Source organism: Perca fluviatilis, chromosome 19 (assembly GCF_010015445.1).
Source record: "Perca fluviatilis chromosome 19, GENO_Pfluv_1.0, whole genome shotgun sequence".
Lineage (NCBI taxonomy): Eukaryota > Metazoa > Chordata > Actinopteri > Perciformes > Percidae > Perca > Perca fluviatilis.
The window spans coordinates 7,929,706-7,953,658 of NC_053130.1; the positions used below are offsets into that span (position 1 = coordinate 7,929,706).

A 23,953-nucleotide genomic window follows, 5' to 3' on the forward strand; every position below is an offset into this window, starting at 1 on the left:
TTTAAATGTATTTATTAAGTGATACATGTTAAAAGTGTGAGTGCCAGCAACAGCAAGACCCTGAAAACTGAAGCAGCTGAATGAAATTCAGCCACCATTTCATCATTCACTCCTGTGGTTTTTCCTACCGTGGAATGTCAAAATGTCTTTTATGGACAAAAAAGACCCCTTGTTTGGCAAGGGAACGCTATGTATAACTCAACTCTCATGCAAAACTAACACACAAGCCGACAATTTGCATTATATGACACAAATGTTGTGTAAATATCAAAAAGCCACTCCAGGCCATGATTTTCATCTCCTATAATCAAGGCCTCTTCTTTCGACAGTCACAATAACCGAAAGGTAGTCAGCCAGTAAGCCAACCCTCTGGTGGCGTTCCTTCATTCTCTGCCTATTCTCTTCTCTCTCCAGAGCCTAATGAAGTAATGAACTTGGGCTGATTATGTCCAAAGGCTACAAGATGGAGATAAGAGAGAGAGAGAGAGAGCCCAGCTCCACCAGAACAAATCCTTTTGTTGTTGTAGCTAATTTTGATTTTGGCTGTAAGGCCTGTTTTCAGCTTTTGTTTTGGTGTAGTTAAGTTGCTGTTGTAGTTTAAAGCCTGGGTTCATAGGCCTTTGGGTTGTTGGTTGGCCTTTGCCTCCCCTCTCTTAGGCAGCCACAACTGTTTTTTTCCGGGACTGTAAGTTTAAAGCGGGTTTATCAAACAAATCTGAAAAAGTGGCATCTAATGGTCTTTACTTGAGCCTATGTGAGTGTCTGCGAAGCCTTAATCAACGCCATTTAAGACATTATTTTCTGTCACATGCATCTTCAGCAGCACTTTAATGCAGGCTGATCAAAGGGAATGTCAGAATCCAACCTATTATATGGTCTATATACAACAAGAACATAAAAAAAAAATAACTCTGGGCTTTGAGCGACAATTAACTTTCTTCAGAACAATACACCGATGTGTTTCAGTGCGATGTCCGCATGATAAGTGAATGTGAAATATATTTACTGAGCAATAAATTGGAAAATCCCCTAACAACACGAGACTTTCCTTTTACAGAGATGTTATATATATTTCAAAATATAACCTGAGGACAACTGCTCAACTATTACTGTTACTGTTGACCAAACACATGTCTGCTACCAGTATTGGCTGTGTTACTGCTGATACTAGTACTTCTAAACCAATATGAGTAGGCTACTCTTACTAGCAGTAGTTATCTATGGAGAGTGTCGGGCCACCAGTTAGGGACACATACTACTGTTACTGTATCTGCTGTAGTTGCAAAGATAAATCGATGAATTGATAAATGATCAACTATTAAATTAATCTGAAACTATTTTGATAATGGATTAATCGCTTTGTCATTTGTTTTAAAAACCAACATTTCTCTAATTCCAGCTTCTTAAATGTGAATATTTTATAGTTTATTCACTCCTCTTTCACAGTAAACTAAATATATTTTAGACAAAACAAGACATTTGAGGATGTCATGTTGGACTTTGGAAAACACTGATCTACATTTTTCACCATTTTCAGACGTTTTATAGACCAAATATCTAATCGAGAAAATAACTGACAGATTAATCGGCAATGAAAATAATCGTTGCAGCCCTAATCTGCTGCTACAGCTACTACAATTAACTACTACCACTGCCCACTGTTACTAGGTTGTTATTACCAGTAATGCTATTGATGAGTTAGCCAACAGGATATGTTGTTGAATGAAACCTTTATTGTCCCTAGAGCAATTGGCTTTGTACAAAAAGCACAAGAATATCAAAGTGATGCTATTTTCCTTAATATATATTCATTAGTTCGATCTATTTGAGACTAAAGTCTGAAGACATAGAGTAGTGTTGGGAAGGTTGTCCTCCAAACAGTAATTAGTGAGGCATTACGTAAGGAGGAAGAAGAAGTAGATTAACAATTAGCTGGCAATAATCATGATGCAAAATCACCAACAAAGTCAAAATGATTAAGGTTAAGAAGAAAAACATTTCCTTTAATTAGTTTGCAAAATACTGAGCTGATAATGGAATTTCATTACATATACAGTATATATATATCTTTAGATTATATATATCAGATAGTGGTTGTATACAAGTTTTAAAAGCAAATCTGCAATATTTCTCACAATGCTAAAAATCCTTTTGATGTTTTGGGATGGAAAATCACAAATCTAAAGATGTCCAATGCTGTCGTAAAACACGGTTGTCAGCAAAATGTCAGATTAATAAAGCTATAAAACTCATGTGAGTTCAATTATGATTTTCTCTTTAAACACATAATTTGACAGTTTTTACTCTACCTTGATGTCACTGTTAACAAAGTTTTTGTAGAATACCTGTATTCTGTAAATAAAATTGGGGATTGTTGCTGCCCATATATTACACTTGTCAATCACTAAGGCACAATATTTCAGTAAAAAAAAAAAAGATTAGATGAAGCTAAACAGACACTGATACACTTATATACTACCGGAATGTGAATGTTTTCTTTAACTGGACTCAGTGTGGGCACATAGGACAGGATGGGTGATCACAGAGGATAAAAAAAACATTTAAAGGGCTCTAAAGGGCTCTAAAATACATTTAGCCCCAACTGCTTCCCTTGTAGATGCTCAAAATGGGCTTTGAAGTCAAGCTTTTGGACTTGTTTGTGCTCCTTATTCTAAGAAATACTATAGGCTACTTTGAACATTGCTGTGTGTTTTTACAAGTCGAAAATACCCAAGAGGTCTTATGACAATCAGTGTGCATGCAAAATGGATGGTTTTCTTTGTGCTTAAAACAGATTTGTTTATTATAGGCTACATACGTAACACTTAACTGCTTGTTTCACTGTATGATTTAAATGTTACCTCCTGGCATTGTATTTGTTTTATACAGAAAAGGCTTAACTACAGTACTATTGTTGGCATAGTTTGTATGTGTGTGTGTGTGTGTGTGTGTGTGTGTGTGTGTGTGTGTGTGTGTGTGTGTGTGTGTGTGGCTTGGATTTGACGTGGCCTGACCACGAAAACGTGCAGCCCAGCCTTTTTAATTTTACCCAGCAGACCCAGTTTGGGCGGGATCAAGGTCAAAGACCTTACTCACTTACCATTGAGAAGTGGTTTCATTGGGGCTAATACAGAGATGGGGAGGTATGCTTTTTATAGGCTATAATATTTATGTTTCTTGTTTTAACTGTCAGGGCTTAGGTCACGATGCAGTGCTAGGTTTAGGTTGATGTTTATAGGCCTATAGATTATAGCCTAATTTCTACATTTAGGGTTAGCCTGCTAATTAGGTTTGCCCATGTGGAAATAGAAATAGGGATAGGCCTACCTTTACCCTGTTTATGAATGCGTGCAGGTTTTGTTAGATAGCTTAATTGGTCAAACCACAGCCTGTTAGAATTTAAAGTATTTTAATTGTCCATGTATTTACCAAGCTGCACCTATCCGTCAAAGTCTGACTTTGGCTCCATCGCTTCACCGTTTTTAACGAAGAGCGGCGCAGCTCTACTGGACCATAGCACCGCTTCAGCGAGAAGAGTGCCGGATTACCGGGACTACTACCACCACGAGCCGCGACAGCAGTATCCTCCTCCGTGGAAATGGAGTCTCCACCAGGCGAACCGTCCCATCACCTCTGCGCCGCCATCCTGCCTCAGCATGCCGGGGGAGGCGGTTTTTCACGAGTACCAGGGCTTACCATCCTCGTCGGAGACGATATTCAACACCGGTAAAGACTGCTTTCTTTACGGCGGAGCGGCTAACGGTCCCCGTTTTCACGCTCAGTCGTTTTCCGGAGACCCGCCGCGGGGTTTCCCCGGCAGACACACGGCGTTCAATCCGGACTCTGGACTTCTCTTCCCGGCAGGGCAAAACAGAGTCCTGCCGCCGGTTTTCGAGCAGTTTCTCGAATATGCGGAAGAGGCAGTAGATCCGAGAGCCCAGATTAGACCCACATCTGGGAGCCAACAGCAGAAAGAGACGAATCCGGCCGAGTGGACGAGCTGTCACACCGGAGAAAGCAGCAAGGTGAGGGACGGGTCAGAGTCACCCCAGGCTGCGAAGGAGGACGAGGAGGATGCGCCGTTATCCAGCGGCAGTGCAGGAGACTACAGCCAAGGCCCGAGTAAGTGGAAGGCATACAATAGACTACTTTAATTTCAATGAGATAAATAGTTTAATTTATTTAAAAGCAAGTAGGGCCTAGGCTAGATAAATAGACCAGTTGAATTCCTAATTGAGACCTCGTAGAGCCCCTTGAAAAATCCCACAGCACTTGTTAGTGTCATGATGAACCAACGTGCGGTGTCTTGCTTCAGACAAGAGATTTGTGCAACGAATGATTTGCTATTTGATATCCTATACGTTTTTCATTAAAACATTAGCCTACATTATCATTTCTACTCCTTACACATACACTCACTGAATGTTGTGAAATGCTGTGAAGAGCCGTAATAGGCCCAACGGGGGGCAGCCAAGATTAGTCATTTATAGACCTTTTGTCCAGGCAAAAAAATAAATAAATAGACTAATAGTTAACTCTTTTTATTTATGTATGTTGCTGTTGTGTAGACTGCTACTCTGTGTTTACTCAATCTAATCTATTTGCTGCTACTTATATTCACACTGTACTTATTGTGTAATGTCCTACTGTGTTTATGTTGACACTGCACTACAATAGAATTTGTACAATCCATTTGAAACAATCTTTTTAACCAAATCTTACTTGTAACCTAATCTCACTTACTTCTACTTATCTTTTTAAACATATATTTCTGTATCTATACTGTAGCTATGTTACTTTATACACTTATTGACTTTTCTCACTCTTATTTTACCTTGAATTTGACTGTGAGCAACTCCAACTATATCATTTCCCTGAGGGGATCAATAAAGTATTCTGATTCTGATTAGAACAGGTTTGTATTTTCAAATTAAAGCTATAAGCTAACAGGACTGAATATAATGTAACAATTAACAACACAAAGCCTAGGCTAATAGCCTAGTGTACTGTTTTAGCTTCTTTCTTCTCTACACGTCTACAACCTAAGGAATGTATTTAATGGCCCCGATATAGCAATATAATCTCTCTAAAATGGAAGCATGCATGCTGTTTTTAGCCTATAGCTATTTTAAAAGTATAGGCTTCTTTGCACTGATATGTGATTATTTATCAAATGACACAATAAAGTTAGTTAATGTTCCAATTTTCTTTGTTGCCAATTGCACTCCCAACTGATAGTGTATGGCTGAAATAGTAAACAGTCACGTAGCCTACTACCTATGCATGTGGGCCTAAATAAGCATGTTTTGCCTGTGACTTACACATTTACAAATCTACAAATGCAAACAAATAACTTAATGTAAACACTTTGTAATTATAAACTCTGGCTCTGGTCAGTCAGTTCTTGAACTCACTGTTCCCACTTAGACCTTGACATTCACCTTAAATGAAAAGTTAAAAATCTCAATGTTTTACATCAGATTTAGCTTGCCCCTTCCAAGCTACATGTTAACCTCAATTTCTCACCCCTGTGTTTTAAATGTAACAAATGTAAATGTACTTTCCTTCATTCCACTTGGCAGTGTATAGACTAAAAAAGGCTCTTGACAGGGGATCTGTGATGCTTTAGTTACTTTCCCAATAATCCTGAGATATGGCTTTTGAGTAACCTCTTAAAATCTAATCTTACACATTATTCCATCAAGCTTACAAAAATCCTACAGGCCATTGCCAAAAAATGTCAAAATCAGATCTCCTATTTCCAGTTGGATTGTGGCTCTCAGAAGTGAACAGTTGCGTACATCTGGAAAAGATAACCTACTCACCAATAAACAAGATATGTTTCTATAAAATATGTCAACCTTGTATCATCTACATGGAGACTCTCCCATCTCACATGATTGATTGTCTGCATGGTCTCTCTATTTTCACCACACTAGTGTTGTCAAAGACCATTCTATTGTGTTTAATGCAAACCTATCTCCAATTTTTCTCTTTATTGTTTTACTTATTCTTAATAGTCTAGTTACATTTTAATTGTATTGTCTGTTAATTAATTTTTTGAGATGTCTGAAATGTGCAGTGAGTGTTTTCCTGTCAATGTGTGGCTGTGTGGATAGTAAAACAAAAATACAAAAAATGTCAAAGTTAAAAATCATTTCAGGGGCGCCCATAGCTCAACTTGTTGAGTGTGTGTCCCATATATTAAGGTTCAGTCTTTATCGCAGTGGCCCGAGTTCGATTCCGACCTGTGGCCATGTCATCCCCCATATCTCTCCCACTTTCCTGTCTATAGCTGTCCTAGCCATTAAAGGCTAAAAAAAGCCAAAAATAATATCCAAACCCCCAAAACCCCCCCAAAAAAACAGTTCAATTAAACTCAGTCTAATTCACAGACTGGTTGTCGCTCATCTCTTTTGGGTGTTTAAAGAGACAGGTGTCCTCTGAACATTTGCATTGTATTACATTAGTAATGTTCTTCTATTACATTAGACACACTTAGATTAAAAATTAGCTTTTTTACTATTCTTTGTAATAACTCTTTTCTCAAGGTGTATCATTCTCCCTCTCTCTCCAGCAGAGCCCTGTGTGAGGAGGAGGACGCGTTGTCCTTACTCCAAGCAGCAGATCAGAGAGCTGGAGAGAGAGTTTCTATTCAACATTTACATCAACAAGGAAAGACGCGTGCAGCTGTCCCGACTTCTGCGCCTGACAGATCGGTGCGTGCATGTTGCAGTATTTCTTTAATTCAATTTAGTAGGGCAGGACTAGACCCCAGTTCTAATTCACAGACTCATATATGAAGACATTTGTAAAAATACAAGCTGCTTTCTGGGTCATAGAAGCACAGTTACACCTGGGCAAAGGAACACTTCAAACGTTGCTCCAGTTGGGGTTAGATGAGGGTAAACTAGAGCTAGGGTGATTGTTACTCCACTCACCTAAGCTTCAGGCTGCAGAGAAGCACTAGGATTAAATACTCCATACCCTGCATGGCTGGTGACTGGTGTCTCGTTCTTGTTGTAAGCAAATTGTTCTGAAATATATGGAAGTATAGTAACCGTGAATACATTGGAATGGAATTCATCACAGAAAATGAATCAGCAACTATTTTGATAACTGCTAATTCTAATTCTCCACTGTGTTTATATCATTATGACAAAATTTCTTTCGGTTTTGGACTGCTGATCAGAGATTTTAAGATGTCACATTGGGCTCTGGGAAATTTTGATGGGCGTGTTTCACAATTTTCTGACGTTTAAATAATTGGTAGATGACTTGATAATGAATATAACTGTTTGTTGTGGCGTATCCAAATACATTTTTTTTTGGTGATGACCATGATGTAATTACATCGCCTATTAATATTCTGTTTGATATGTTGCTTTTTATTTCAATATAACTTCTATCTCTGCTAGAACACCAGTGCAAACAAATCAAATTCTATTTATCTATTTTATCCTTTGCTGCTTCAGACAGGTGAAAATCTGGTTCCAGAACAGAAGAATGAAAGAGAAGAAATTGAAAAGAGAGAGACTGCTGTACCACACGAGATATCACCTGTTATGATGGACGGATGAGGAAGAAAGAAGTAGGAGTCTTTTTTACAGTGTCAGGCTGCAAACAATGTCACAGCACTGTATCATTCCAACCCTGTAGGCAGGTTAATAGAGACAAACATAAAGGTAAAAACAAACAAATAAATAGATAAAAAAAATATAGGCTGGTCATTTTGAATATAAGCTACATACCAACATGCCATGTACATTTTAATTTCCAAGGCACAAACCCTATAATGTGCCTTGGATAGTTTGAAGGAGACTTGCAGTTTATATATTCTTTCCATCCATGCAATGAGCCCTTTACAAGATGGAATAAGCACAGTACATCTGAATTAGCCAAAGAGCATCTGTATGTGATCACCACAAAGACCCAGCAGTGCCTCTACTCCATTGTCTTCAAATAAATAGATACATCTAGTTCCTAACTGCCATCGAAGGAGAACCCCAAGGCTCAGTGTTAGCCCCCATGTTTTTCTTGAGTACAAACAAATCATGAGCAGTCAAAAGCACCAACAACTAATGACTATTCTTCTGTCTGGCTCCTGATTTTCTTGACTTTTCATCAAAGGCATTCTTGCCTTATTTGAACCCAACTTCCATCTGAAGACATGTGGCTCACTGTGAAGAAATGAAACCTCTCTGCCTCATGTCCTATAAATACCATGGAATGAGCACATACATTCTTTATCCTTTCAAAAAACTAAATGAACGGAAACATTAAATACAGATGTAGCTCTTTATATCCTCGATGGTGAAGCCTCTTGTGTAGGACTTCACATTTCTTAGAGTATTTGATTGATTTTTTATTGTGTGTTTTGATGTTGACTTGGATTGCTGACAATGTATTGATACAGGCCCTATGTGTGTAAATTAGTTAGTTTCTATCGATCTACCAATCTGTATTGATACAGTCACAGTTTTTGGATTATAAATCCTCTTGCTGTCCATGTGAAATTGTTTACAATTAAAGGTAAATACCAAATATCATATAAATCTAATCATTATAGGCAAGCGAAGACAATATCATTTTTTTTTGTGCTATCTGTGACATTTGGTATTGTTACCATTTTGCTTCTGTGTTTTCAGGCAAAATACTGTAAAGACTGACTGCATAAGAAAGCAATATGAGTGCAATCCTATTGCTTGGTTTACTTGGATGTGCTTTGTGATTAAATAATGAATGACAATCAATGAGTATGTTCATGCCTATCTTCTACTTTTGTTCCAAGTGTGTGTCCTTTCATTTAATGTAACATTACGCAGTTTGGATTTCAATGTATGCATGTATTTTATGTCAGAACATGTACACTTGAAGACAAGGTATTAAAATATATGATACAATATCTCTAAGAGTTTGTTTGTTTTGAAAGGGCTTTGCAGGGCTTTCTCAGAAGGTGTAATCCTTAATTTGATGTAAAAAGAATACTTGAGGTAAACTTTATGATATGATTCCATTGTTTTAAATGCATTTCTAATTTACAAAGGATTCAAACATTCGAAAACAAAAACATAGAAAATTCCTGTGACATTTAGAGGTTGGATTAGTCTGATTGTGGAATTATAAATTGAATTTTTAAATTACCGCCTGTTAGTGGTGGCATAAACCAGTTCAGAAACTTTAAAAATGTGTTATATAATATAAAATCTCTTGTAAAATAAGAAGAAAATAGCTACACAACATACACAAATAGGTATTGCTTATTTTAAATGCTGGTTTGTAACAGAATTGTTTGAAGCCATTCAAAGGATGTTGTCTGAATGCTTTACATAATAAAAAGTATATTAACATAATCTGTTATCGCATCGGCAACAAAAAAAGCACACCCAGAAGCACAATTAAATAGGCTCACATTTTAGCTGGATGAGCCTAAATCGTAAACACAACCATAACTAAAAAGCAAGTTATTAAGCAGGTAATTGCTGCCCCAGGTTAAACTAATATAAAATGTAAGTGTCAAACTATAAAAGATAATATGTAAAAGTAGTAAATAGCTTGTCATATTTTCTTTCTTCTTTCCAATCTGGGGTCCCAACCCAGACTTTGAACAACACACAGTGAGTCCAAGGCTGCAGAGGAACCTTGAACCGCAAAACAACTACAACACACCACACCGTCACAACCACCATTTCCTCAACTTAATGACTTTTATTGGGGCAATACAGACGGTCTGCTGTCTCTTTCTTTCTTTCTTTGTCTCACACATTGCACGTAGTCTGTGTGTGTGTGTGTGTGTGTGTGTGTGTGTGTGTGTGTGTGTGTGTGTGTGAGTATGGCTGTGCATGAGTGTGTATTTGTGTGTGACGTAAAAAGAAAGACAAGGAGATGAAAGGAGAGATTGTGTTTCGGTTGGAAGTAAAGGCATTCAACCTAATGACCTACAATAAACTCGACCACTAGAGCCTTTTTTTCTTTTACCAACACAGGCACGTTTTAAATGGATTTATTTATATACGTTTTTTTATTGCTAAGCCTTGTTTTAATCTTCTTCTTTTTCTACTGTCTTAAAGAAATGGATCATACATTGACAGTAGACAAATAGAAAGCAGGTCTAGTAACAGAACTTGTAGTAGAAGCAGTAACAGAGGCATGTGTGTAGTTAAGCAAATAAAGAAGTTGAAGAGGTTTAATATCAGCAGCAGTGATAGTAGTGGTATTTGTAGCAGCAGCATTATTATTGAAAGGAGAAAAAGTGTCAGTAGCAGTATTGCAGTATTGGTAGTAGTTGAATTAAGGTTTGTAGCAGTAGTAATTTTAGTGGCAGCAACGGTAGCAATGTTTTTTTTTTTTAGCAATAATAACAGAATTGATAATAGACAGGAGTGAAAGGGCAAAACTTTGTTTTAACCTCACTGTTTAGCATTTATAAGCAGTATATAAACATGTAATGAATGATTTATAAGTCACTATAATGTAGTTGAAGCAGATTTATGTAACTATTAACTATTAACACAATTAACTCTTGTGGGAACTCCTAACTGTAGAAACAGATAATTCATGACAATTAAACACAGTTGTAATAATATAAAATATGTCTTCATGGGAGAAGTTATAATTGTTGACAAATATGAATAAATTAATAAGCACTCAAAATGTTTACATATCTGATTACAACTACATGTATTCAGTGTGTTATACTTTGTGTTTACACTGGTTATAAATACTGGGAGTTTCCAGTGAGTAGTAAGTAATGGTAATAGTGCTAGTAATAGCAACAATAAAGTAGTCATATAGTAGAAATAGTAATGTAATAGTAAAAGTGATGGTGCAAAAAACAATAGAAATAGAAAGAGTAAATGCAATAGTACTAATAATACTTCACTAACAGATTGTAATCCCTGCAACGGTTGGCATTTGCTTATGGCAATGCATTGTGGGCAATGTTGCAGTCTATTTCCCTACTTCATATGTGACAGTCTGTCATATATGTCAGCCTGCAACAGCAGGTTGAGCTTGACTCCCCGCTCCATCACTAGAGCAGACCGATGTTACTGCCATCTAGAGGAACTCGATAACATCTTTCAGTCTGAATCTTCAAGGGTCCAGCCAAAATTAAATTATAAGCGCTGATTCATGTGTTTTTTTATTTTATTACTGAGACCAGATGACAGAGCTTCTACTAACTTGATCAAGTGCTAAATAAAAATAAAAAAGAATGTATTAAAGTGCCCCGCATGGTGAAATATCTTATCTTGCATGGCTTGTCCTGCAAAGTGTTACCTCATCCAGCCAGCAGATGGCGCTATGGGTGCACAAGAGACAGCGATCAAGGTCTATGTTGGAAATGGATTCATTATGGTTAGAAGGTTCTTAGAAAAGAAAAAAAAAGTGTCTTAAGCTACGCCCCTATCCTGCTTGTCAACCTCTTCTCTAGCCAATGGAATTTCACTTTCACACTCAAACAATAAAGAAAGTCTTCATGGGGCCAAATATAATAATTTCCAATATGCATCTTGCACACTACATTGCACTATTACTTTTTGCACTTTACATCCCACTCCATGTGTACTTGTCTTGATATTATGTCTTATTTTTATATTTGTATTTTGTATATGTTGATATATATGTATATTGTACAGTATGTGTCTATATTACTATTTGTCTACTACTACTACTACTACTACTACTACTACTACTACTACTACATGTCTATTTGTTAGTACTACATGTTTATTTGTTGAATGTATAGAGAGTTAACACCTACCGAAGTCAAATTCCTTGTGTATGTAAGTATACTTGGCCAATAAAACTGATTCTGATTCTGAAATGATTTTTTTTAATTGCAACGTTTTCAGCCTCTTAAAACTTAATCATCTAGCTAAATAATGTATGCCTACATATCAAGCAGTGCATAACCACTGACTCATTTGACCAATAGATGGATCCATGTGCCTCCAAAATGTCAATTATAAAAAAAAGACCTGCTTTTACCTTCGTGCTGATGCATTTTTCAGATAATCCAATGGGGTGTTAATGGTTTATTTATTTCTTCAAGGCACACCAACCCTTCAGTAAAAAAAAAAAAAAAAAAAAAAAAAAAAAGAAAAACCCACCAAAAAAAAAAAAAAAAACCCCCATAAGACAACAAAATTCTTCCATGTGCAACCCCATGCGTGTTTTTTGTTATTTATTAGGTGGGTCAATCAATTATTCAGGAATAATTGAGTAGGAGAAGTGCGTAAAATAAGTAATTGCCTGAATTAAAAAACATAATTACAGGTAGGCCTAGCTGAAACGGGACGATTTAACGAGTGAAGCAGTCCACCGACACAAATCCAATAAAGATTTTGCAGTATATGGCCAACAAAAGCAAGTCCCCGTATAGCGGCATCCATAACTTCGAGGGAGAGTTTTCGTCTTTTTTTTTTTTTTGAGAAATACACAATAAGCTCATTGTAAAATCAAGATCAAGGAAAGTAGGCTAGGCTACTTGTCGGGACAAAGAAAAGCCAAAACCCACCTCCCCTCCTAAACTTTGAGGCGACAAAGACGCGTTTTTGTCACCAATTATGAATACAGAATAAGCTCTTATTTTATAGGCCTATTAAAAAGTGGTTTGGCAGAAACACACACACACACACTCACACACACACACGCACACATACACACGCGCTTGTAAACTGCTACTTTTTATTGTGCTTGTAAAACGGTGTTTCAAGTAGGGTACAGTTTTAAAAAACCGATACTACATTGTGGCCCATCTGGCAGCAGACTAGAAGGCCTTCCATCACATTTCAGAGCACAAAAGAATTATTTGATTTATTTCCTATACTGGGTAAATACAGTCTAACCATGTGATCCACGTATAACCAATGGGCAGCCGAGAAGGAGGTAAGGGCATGGAAAAAAAATACTACCATTTTAGGGGAGGATGTAAGCCACTATACCAGCCCATCTAAGGTTTTACAGTCGCACTTAAGTGTCTTTTTATTGAAATAATAAAATAAACATGTCGCTAACGAATTATTATTCCATGATGGGGATCCAGACTGAGGAGCCGTACGGTGCACATTTCATCCCGGGAGGCTTGCAGGGTTCGACGGCCGGCTGCGCAAAGCCAGTCCGAAGAGCGGAGGATGAGGAGGGGGTCCCCGGCTCACACGTTCCAGATTTTTCACATTTTTCCAACAAACAAACGAGCTTAAACGGCTTTTCTCCCTGGGCAAACAACTCTACTTCGTCTTCGCCCTCTTCTCCGCAGCTGCAGTCCACCCCCGGTCTTTTTCACCCACATCACCTCCTGAGCCACCACCACCCATACTACGACCCGCAGACGCAGACACACACCGAACACCTCGCATCCGCGGCCGCTTCCGAGAGCAGGTTCGTCCGCTGTTGGGAGGGGGCGACTCCCACCTCGGAGACTTCTCTGTCACATGCGTCGGTCGGTTTTCCCGTGTGTGTCCCCGCTCAGGGTGACCTTTCCAATCTGAGCCCGAGGTATGAGGCGGTTAAACCTGAGAGTTCACCGCCGTCACACAACAGCCCCGAAGATTCCAGCTTCGCCAGCCCGACTGAGGTGGTCCTCGAGCGGCTTGGCACGGCGAAGGAGCTGGGAAGGAAACCGGAGCCCAAAAAAGTGGAGGAGGAGAGAAAAACAAAGCAACAGCTTGACCCGGGTAAAGACAGATATAAACTATCAAACTCAGGAATGTTTATTAGCATTTAAGAAGTGGCAAAGGCTACACAGGTGTGTGCGTGTGTAGTTGTGAGTGTGTGAAACAGAGAGAGAATGTGGCCTAAGTAGCCTTTAGTAAGTGTGTGTGACTTTTATAGCGCTATAAATGTCTTGTAAACGGTAAAATGTAAAACTTTATTGTCCATTAAAATAATTAAGGTGCTATTGCTGTTATTTAACAATTTGTCACTAAAGAGAAAACGCAGGCTTCCACTGCATTTCTCTGATCGGATTTGTGCAGAAAGTATAAGTTATTCTATTTTTCTTGCAGCTAATGCTCGAAGCTTGTATATATATATTTATATATATATATATATATATATATATATATATATATATATATATATATATATATATATATGTATATATATATATATGGTATAAGCATGTCCATCCAAAAACGACCTTAATAATTTATAAACCCTTCATTGTTTGTAGCTTGCACAGGAGCAACTTCATAATGTGGCATGCCTCAAACGGCAACAAATATCCTTTATAACAATAATAATTATTATTATTATTTTTTAACTTCAGATCCACAAAAGTATAGGCTTTAAAAAAAGTTTGAATTAGCATAAACAAAAAGCACAGAGGAACACGACGTGAAGCAAAACAATATGACTGGGCTTATAATAATAATAATAATAATAATAATAATAGGCCTACATTTTATTTGCTATTTATTTGCCATTTTGTACATTGTAACTCTCTGTAAATGTAGGCTATTGGTTTAATGTCCAAATGTATGTGCAACTGAGTGAAACGCTATGACCTACTATTAGCTTTTTGTGTCAGAAATTAGGGTTAAAACATTTTTAATAGCCATGGTTCATCTAAGAGTTCTACTTATTGGTAAATAAAGGTTTTCTGGAGATGTGCCAACCTCAGTCCAGCTGTGAGTGTAGGACTACCAATCCAAAGCCAAAATACTTGTTGCTCTCTTGCTGTCTGTCTGTATAACTATAATTTCACAGCACTCTCTGGCTGCTTTACGTTTTTTCTTTTTTTAAGTGCAAAATATAACATTTCAGATCATTCAAAGGTTCAAATATCCTAACTTCAGTTTAATAATTCAAAAAATGAGGCTAAGTTGGGCTTTTTACCAACGCTGCCTGCACTTACACAGAGATTTAGACTTTATTGGGCACTCTGCTGTATTTATTGCTGCTTGCTGTCCTTCCAAAAAACGTTTTCATCCTAAAAAAAAACAGGTATATGGCTGCATCAGAAACCACAAACATAATTTTACATAATGTCACATTATGTTAAATTATTAAAATGAAGGAAGGGTACAACGAGGGCATACACAAACCAGATGCTCTTAAACCTGAGTTAGCCTGGCTAAAAGGAGCAATATGGCAAACAAAAAAAAAGAAAAAGAATTGAACGCTGTCTTTATTTACGGGGCTGTGTTTTGAGAATGTGATATTGTTTCTTTTTCTAATGAGCCAAAAGTTGCAGGCTCATAAAATGTGTTCCTGAAAATATTTTCTCTGATATTTATGTCAGTCTTTGAACTTCTCCACACACTCACACACGCACACACACACGCACGCGCGCGCGCACACACGCACGCACACACACGCGGGCGCGCGCACACACGCACGCACGCACACACACACACACACACACACACACACACACACACACACACACACACACACGCACACACACACACACACACACACACACACACACACACACACACAGCAAGTAAATATATGGTGTGAGGTTTTAAAGTAAAAATCTATGCCACCTTGTGTCTTCTTCTACAGAAAATCCAGCAGCTAGTTGGATCTATGCCAAGTCCACCCGGAAGAAAAGGTGTCCATACACCAAACACCAGACCCTGGAGCTGGAGAAGGAGTTTCTCTACAACATGTACCTGACCAGGGACCGGCGCCTGGAGGTGGCAGGACTCTTAAATCTGACAGAGAGACAGGTTAAAATCTGGTTCCAGAACAGACGGATGAAGATGAAGAAGCTGATGATCCGGGAGAGGAGGAGTGTGAATGAATGATGGATTTGGAGAAGAGGCCCAGGGATGTTTTTTTTTTCTTCTTCTTTCTTCCAGGATAGGTTTTGGAGGTGGTGATGTTATAACTGATAAGAGAAACGCAGTGCTCCAAGACGCCCAACATCTTTAACATGAGCAGCTGTTACTAAGCAACGGATTGTGGAGCTATAACATGGCTGCCCTGGTGAAACTCTGCAGTGGTGAAACTCTGCAGGGGAGACCAGGATGTGTTGTAACACTTTTACAAAAAACTACTCCTTTCAATGTCTTTTGGCCTTTTTTCATGTTAGAGCTTCTGAAATCGGGTTCTTCCTTCTGCACGTTAGTCAACCTGTAACCTGAGGTACTTGTAAATAATGCTTCAAAAGTTCAAATTTACAGAAAAATCCATAAATTGAATTTTAAAAAAACAACCACATACTAGAAAGATGATATCAAAGACTTTGCTGATTGTAAAACATCTGTTTTTGACAAGGCTGCAATCTCACATGTCCAAAACTGAAACTACTTGACACATACTTGACTTCACATAAATTGTCTGTGCTTTCTGCCAAAATCTGAATTGCGTTTTATGATTTAATGCTAAAACTATTGTCCTCATAAAAACTGCTTTCAGTATGTCAGACGTGACTGTGCTACATCTGCTATGGCCTGAAATAGTCACAGAGCTTTTAAAAATTTGAAATAAAAATACCCTAAGCAAACAAAGAAGCCTGACACGTAATCATAACCATAATAAAAGAAAATAAAAGAGATAAGAGAGTGAGACAGAATCAGACAGATTAGGTGGTAAATGATGTAAATTGATGCATTTATTGATCCCTTTGTTAGCTCTAATTTAGAAGGTGGAATCTGTTAATATTCTTGTGTGATTTGCATGATCCAGCGTTCTTTAAGACACAAAGCTTTACTGTGGCTGGACTTACAATCACAAAAAATGTGAATCTATCAAAACGGCAACATTTCACACAAGATATAAAAGGTGAAATTGCTGTTTTCACATGTGAAATATATGAAAATAACATTGAATGATCTTTTCACATGTGAACTTTCTGAAAACATGTTTCCAAATGTGAATTTTGAACACGTGAAATGTGTTTCACATGTGATAAATTCTGCTCCTTTGCAAAGGAAAGTTAGTTCAAACCAGACTTTTAAACTGAAACCTCCAACATCCTTTAGTGTGTAAATTAACAACATAAGCATACAAGTTATTGAAGATGGATTCATGCACACAAAAACTGACTGACTCCGGATGCTCTGCCATATTGGCTGTAGCTCCAATACTGCTTTTACATGACCTATTGTCACCATAGAAGACAAAACCCTGCAAAAAGTTAAGATTGTCAGTGTTTAGGAGCACTTTATCTCTCCAGGGCTAAAGATGTAGCCCAATGTGTAGGGATCAAATGGCTGAGATTAGTGGCATGTCCATCCACACCCTTATAGATGATTACACAGCTTGTAATTGTAACACTGGAACAGAAACGTATGTCAGGTTTGCAACAGTTTAACTATAAAATAAACCAAGATGCAAATTATGAAATGAACACAAAAAAATCAACAGTAATACCAAAATACTTACTTACCAATGTATTTCAGGTGTGTCCGGGTGGGTGATGCTGTCAGAGAGGCACACACAGGTTTTTAATCTAGCTGCTGATTGGATCAATTCTCTGTGTTACAACCAACCCCTGTCTCCCTGAAAATAATATCCAAAAGGGACGTTTATCATTTTGTATTTTAAGAAAAGAACAAGCTTCCTTGTTATTATTATTATTATTATTATTATTTTTTATAAAATGTGCATGTATAGCCGAATGGACGTATTTGTTGTTATCGTTGCTGTGTTGTATAAGTCTATCTGTTGTTAATGTGGGATACATGGAGATCATATGTTCACACACACACACACACACACACACACACACACACACACACACACACACACACACACACACACACACACACACACACACACACACACACACACACACACACACACACACACAGCTATCTAAGCTTTCTGTTACCTCCTAGAATAAACAGCTGCATACAGTTCATGTGAGACGTTCTATGTACAAACAACGCACAACCTATTTTTCATTTTAGAAGGTATACGATAACATCAAGTTAAAATATTAGAGGAATATTATCAGTACTTTAGTGTTTTTTTCACGAGGATGAGATGGACTCAACACCAGCCCATTCTCCCTGGGAGAAAAGGGAAACCCAACAGGCTATGTTAGCCTACTGAGATTGAACTGGAGGCATGATGTGTTGTGATGATGCGAGGCCTTCACCTGCTCTCATTTAGCCTCAATATGCTGCTCGTGGGGATCTTTTTGAAAATGAAATAAAAAGATGGATGGCATCATCATTGTTAATTATGCGCTTCCCATGTTGTTTTATTCTTGTTTTCAGTTCATCTTTGCTATTTTATGCAGCGGATTGCTCATTTGCATCTCGGTTTTTATTAAATATTTACAATAATAGGCTACTAGTGTAACTGCAGGCTGTTAATACGGCTGTCATAATTACGAATAGGCCTATATATATATATATATATATATATATATATCCGTAGATATATAATTAGGACCATAATGTAGGCTATGCAATCGTTTGGTTAGATTATTAGCTGTATTAAAATATATGAAATACATGTAGATTAGTTGTATTGTTAGCCTATTTATAATTTTTAATTAAACGTTAATTATGTTGTATGAAGTAGCCTATAGAGAAACACACACACACACGCAGAATACTATTAGGCTACTTCGTTGGGTTCTTAGGTAAAGTTAGTCTACAGTTGTATTGTTTTTTTTTTTAAATAATCTAGCTTAAATATTTTTGTATGAAATAGAGAAACACAGAGAAAATACTACGACTAGGCTATTAGCTTCTTTTTTTAGTAGCCGGTCGTTCGGTTGGATTATTAAAATTACAGTTGTATTGTAATTTATAATTCTTGTATTCAATGTTTATATGTTTGTATGAAGTAGAGAAACACAAACAAAAAACTGCTATTACTACGAGGTTTGGTGAGATTGGTTCTGAGGCCAGCCTGGGAACATAGCTACAGTGATACATTCATACCAATTACTTTTCGTAGCTAGACATATGCACGAATGGTTCCTGAGAACAGCCTGCATTATTATAGCTGTAATAAAGTCACAGTTGGATTGTTTTTTATAATGTAAATATATGTTAGTATGAAATGAAGAAACACGCACAAACACTAAATGCACTAAAACTACTACTATTACTAAAATTAGCCCTGTTCTCATCGTATTACCCTACGTTATTATGGTATGATCCCACACGAGAAAAACACTGGGATCTCTGTTCGACGTTACACCGGATTATAGAGCAATAATGTGATTTATTATATATATATATATATATATATATATATATATATATATATATATATATATATATATATATATATATATATATATATATTTATTTATTTTTTTTTAACTATTATTAGGCTATATTATTCCAACGTCAAGGTGTTCCACTGCTCCCAGGTAGATGCAGTGGGAGTTTCAGTCCACAGAGAGACATTTCTGCCTCCTTGTTTTGTCAAAGTCAGTGCAGCGCCTCGTACCTTCCCTCATTTATTGCGGCCATATAAAGTGCTCAGCTCATCCTACTGCAGGGTCATAAACCAACAGCATGCATTTGGAGAATAAACGTGACTTTCCCCCCAACTCAAGACACAGAGACACGCAGAGAGAGAGAGTGAGACAGAGAGAGAGAGGCACCATAAAGTCATTTAGGCCAGACAGTCATCGTGACTATATATGGTTTTATTGGGATACCCTTTCCTGCCTTGGAGCCTCAACTGTCCTTCTAAATGTTAAAGTCATTGTCTGCAGATGAGACCAGACAGCCTCAATCACATTTCTACAGACCGCAGGAGCACAGCACCCAGGGCATTTTATTATACAGGGAATTAAAACGGAAAACAAAGGCGCTGGTTATTGGTTGTTACGACTTCAGACTAGGTGTATCGAAGATCTCTAACTCTAACTGTAGCCCCTTTAGTTAAAGAAAAACCCGGATTACTGGTATGATTTTAGGAAAATCTAACATTTCAATGTCGCTGTCGAAGGCCAACAGCTTTAACGCCATATATCGTCAACACCACTTTTTGCCATCCAGGCTTAATAATGCTTAATGCATGACAGGATTTGAATTTCATTTAAATGTTCTTGCAGTGAATAAGAAGTGTTAGAAAATGACCTTCTCGTCTCATTTTCTAACTTAAAATGGCAGTTCTTTTTACGCACATAGTGTGTGAGTCATATGTCGATTGCGCGCTGGTATCCCAAACTATGAAGGATAAACTAGATGAAAGCTGCAAACAAGAAAGCTTGAAAATACAAATATGGGCTAATTTAAAAAAAATTCCTACATCATGTTTTTGCGCTCCAGGTTTTGGTTTACCCATTTTAAGAATGGCCTTTACCTGTTTCTGCGAATGAACCCCTTCAAATTTCTGTTAACATTCCATAATAACAAAATAAAAAAATCTATAAAACTACACATATCACGCCAACACACTGGAATATGCAGAAAAGGACTGTACAATAAAGGCAAAAAAAAGGTAAATAAGAAATTAGATTCACAAAAGAGTTTAGAAATTCCGATTAATGTGGGACTTAACTAAACGGTGCCATGAAATAAAAGGAACGAAACACCCACATTAAGTCAACTACAGGGAACACTTATCGTGCTGCAGAAATTAAATAGGACGGCAAGTAATGTTCAAATTATGGCTCCCGATTCCCAATACAATGTCTGCAATAGAGATGAAAAACAACAGAAGGTCCAAGGCACTCCTCTGGTGAAAAAAAAAATAAATGTCTGCAATAACATGAAATGAATTCACAATGGCATAGTAACCTAGGGTTGGACTACTTTAATAACTTAAGTGAGTTAGGCTGCATGAAAAATTATAATTTCGAAAAAGTATGGTTTAGTATGTGCATAGGTTACCAGCATCTGTATTCGTAGGAGGGAGATGTAACCTACTATGCAGCCTATAAATAAGAGCCTACTGTAGCCTACTTTGTCTATCAGTAACGATACAAACGTCGTTTCGAAGGGAGACAACAATAAGGTCCAAGAAATCATTTCTTTCCCTAATAAACTGAACCTTGCTTAATTGTTGTCTTACAGTGATTTAGGATTAAGACCAGTGGTGTAGTCTACGTGATACGCAGGTACACACAGTACACAATATACCCACTAAAGCTCCAGGATTTCCATATACCCACTTCAAAATGCCCAATGACCCGCAACAACATACTTTCCATTATATTTTTGATATATTTTGAATTGTCATCTGTGTTTTTCTTCTTCACATAGGCTAAATAAAGGTATTTCCGCCGTACATTGGTGCATAGAAGAATGGAGGAAATGAAGTCGTTGATGCTCAAAACTTCACCGGGGGAGGACACCCAGACCCCCCACTATGATATACCCCCCTCTCCCCCAAATGCAGATTCTGGCCAATATACAGTACCACTACAATACATTCGACTACTACTGCTACTAAGACTCGCCTAATCAGAGAAACGCTGCATGTGTAGAGGCTGTCTCTGTCCGCCGGGTGGAGGTGTTGTGCTGTCTGAACCACAGCGGTTCTATGGTGTAATGGTTAGCACTCTGGACTCTGAATCCAGCGATCTGAGTTCAAGTCTCAGTAGAACCTGAATTTTCAGCTTCTAATATCAGACAGATGAGTGACACGAGTCCATCCTGTTTACTGAAGCATTGTAATTACATGCATTTAGTTGATAAATTAATACTCCATGACATGTTACCTATTTTCCGGCTGTAGCTACTTGCAGATTAAGAATAAACATATCACGGCTATTCTTAGCGGCTTGAACTTTTCAGGAAATAGCCCAAAACGTCTTCAAGATGTCTAAAGATTTTTTTTTTTTTTTTATAAAATCATTAAAGAAAGAAAATGATCTGATTTGGACATATGGGATAATACAGAAAGGGAAAGCGCCATTCAGTGATATTAAATTACAACTTGTGTGATATATGAGCCGTTTCTCATCGTGATCCTATTTCAGTGTAGACGAGACAGTTACATAAAGAAAGAAATTCACACTAGTTACATATGAAATAATTTAGACGCTGGCATCTGGGAGCATCACTGCAATCAGAGGGGTGATTCTATACTTCCATCTTCTGTTTCCTCTTCAAAATAAAACGTTCTCTGCAGTCACCTTAACCAGCACACTGACACAATCAACACGGGTTGACGTGTACTGTACCTTGCAAAACTGGATAGAAAATAACTTCTTCTCTCAAAGTATTTCAAAATGACCCATTTCATTTATTTACTTTATGCTGAGAAAAGGGAAATTGCACATAATGACCAAGTATTGTAAAACAGCAGCCCAATACAACCACAACGCATGAGTATTCCTGCCATTTAAAAGGCCCACTCTGTTTCAGCACTGATTGGCTTTGATATAAATGGCTGAGTTTTCAAATGAATGCTGGCGTTAAAATGTTGCCAATACGTCTTTCCGCTCGTGTTCTCAGAGGCTATAAAAAGACTAATCATGAATCAAAGACCTAAACAAAAACAAAGAAGATCTATTACCACCACCAAGACCAGATTTGGTCTTATATGCAGTAATCCTTAAATATCAAAGAATTCCCAGAGTTTAACCTGCAGCAACAGTGTAAAAAAAATGTGTTATGACCAGCCATGTAGCGTCACTATAGTTTGAGACAGTCGTTTTCAAACGGTCAAGTGTGTGTTTCTTCGGGACAAGGTGCCAAATGCAGGAATCAGAAATATGAGAAAACATGCATTTTAACATCTGATGGAATTTTTCTGTAATAATTTTTTCTCGGCGGGTTGAAGCCTTTTCTTATAAGATACCTTAAACTAAAATGGTAGACGTGCACAGGTGGATTGTGGTAGGCCGAGTTTAACTACCTAAAATAAGATGGCTGCCATTGTCATGAAAATGGAGATGAGGGAGAAGCCAATGTTTTATGGCAGCTACTTTCATTTCTAGAAGATAGGGCAAAAATACCATTTGGAACATAATGACTAAATCAGTCTTTTTTTTAAATTTTTATTCAAAGTGTTGATTAGGATTGTGTGTTGATTTAGATGTTCTGCTCTGATAACTAACTTTATTCGAGTGGCTGGTAGGCTTGTGTGGCCATTAAAACGCACTCAGGGGTTTAGGTCTGCCAAGAGTTATTTAAATTCCAGTTAAATGAAAAGGATTCAGACCGTGAACTGTCATACTGCAGCAGTTTCTCTTATGGCAGCCATCAGCCATCTCCCTTTATCTCGCAGAAGGAATGTAGTGTAGATATGTAAGGGCATATTCTTTCACCCTGTTGAGGGAAAAAATGGAGGAATTTCTAACATCTTTTCTACAGATGATGAAGCAGAAAGCTGGAGAGGTGAGAGTAATGGATGCTGATTATTAGCTATGCCAGAGGTAAAATGTCAAAGAAAAACTTAGCCTATGCGGCATAAAAAAACAGAGCATTAATAAGGTTGTGTATCAAAGGATTAGCCTACAACATTTACAGAATGAAACTATTTTGGTTAAGGAGGTAAGGCTTTGATTTCCTTAATTGTAAGAGTTTTCAGTCTAAATATCAGGCACAAATGACATTTATTTTTGTACATTTCAGCTAGAATTCCGACATGTTTTTTTTTTGTTATCCACAAAATAGCCACTAAATGAAAATCAAACTCAAAATCAAAGTATTGCAACACTGGATCGTCAAAGGCCTAAAAAAACCCAAATGACTGGAGGTGTTTAGGCCGGATAAGGGTTCCTGTGTGTGTGTGTGTGTGTGTGTAGGGTTTGTAGCCCATAAGTGTGTGCGTTTATTTTAAGATGCAGCTTTCTCTCGCTGCTTCAGCTTCCAGCTGCCACAAATTCCACTTTCTGTCTGCGCGATTTACACACGCGGGTCATAAAACCATTTTATGAGTCGACACCGCGCGCCATTGGCCCGTTAACGGTCATGTGTGCGCGTGCAGTGCGTACCCTCGCGGACAGCCTCCCTTTACCCCCGCGCGCTCTCGGTAGCCCAGAGCTGCTTCTTGGTACCCGCGCGCCTCCATGGACGGCTTCTCTCTACATTGTCTTTTGTATCTTTCTGCAATATTTATAACCAGATTT

At 37.7% G+C, this 23,953-nt stretch overlaps 2 protein-coding genes and 1 non-coding gene across 3 annotated transcripts; all 3 read left to right on the forward strand.

Moving 5' to 3' along the window:
* The first annotated feature begins 3,419 nt into the window (after window positions 1-3,419).
* LOC120547970 (homeobox protein Hox-D11b-like) lies at window positions 3,420-8,791 on the forward strand. Its single transcript, XM_039783818.1, has 3 exons — window positions 3,420-4,122; window positions 6,578-6,719; window positions 7,476-8,791. The coding sequence occupies exons 1-3, from the start codon at window positions 3,420-3,422 to the stop codon at window positions 7,567-7,569; spliced, it is 939 nt and encodes a 312-aa protein (XP_039639752.1). The 3' UTR covers window positions 7,570-8,791.
* A 4,212-nt stretch (window positions 8,792-13,003) lies between these two features.
* Window positions 13,004-18,116, forward strand: LOC120547971 (homeobox protein Hox-D9b-like). Its single transcript, XM_039783820.1, has 2 exons — window positions 13,004-13,679; window positions 15,514-18,116. Exons 1-2 carry the CDS (start codon window positions 13,010-13,012, stop codon window positions 15,756-15,758), a joined length of 915 nt encoding a protein of 304 aa, XP_039639754.1. The 5' UTR covers window positions 13,004-13,009; the 3' UTR covers window positions 15,759-18,116.
* Window positions 18,117-21,411: 3,295 nt separating this feature from the next.
* trnaq-cug lies at window positions 21,412-21,483 on the forward strand. Its single transcript has one exon. It is a non-coding gene; the product is annotated as a tRNA-Gln (tRNA).
* The last annotated feature ends 2,470 nt before the right edge of the window (window positions 21,484-23,953 follow it).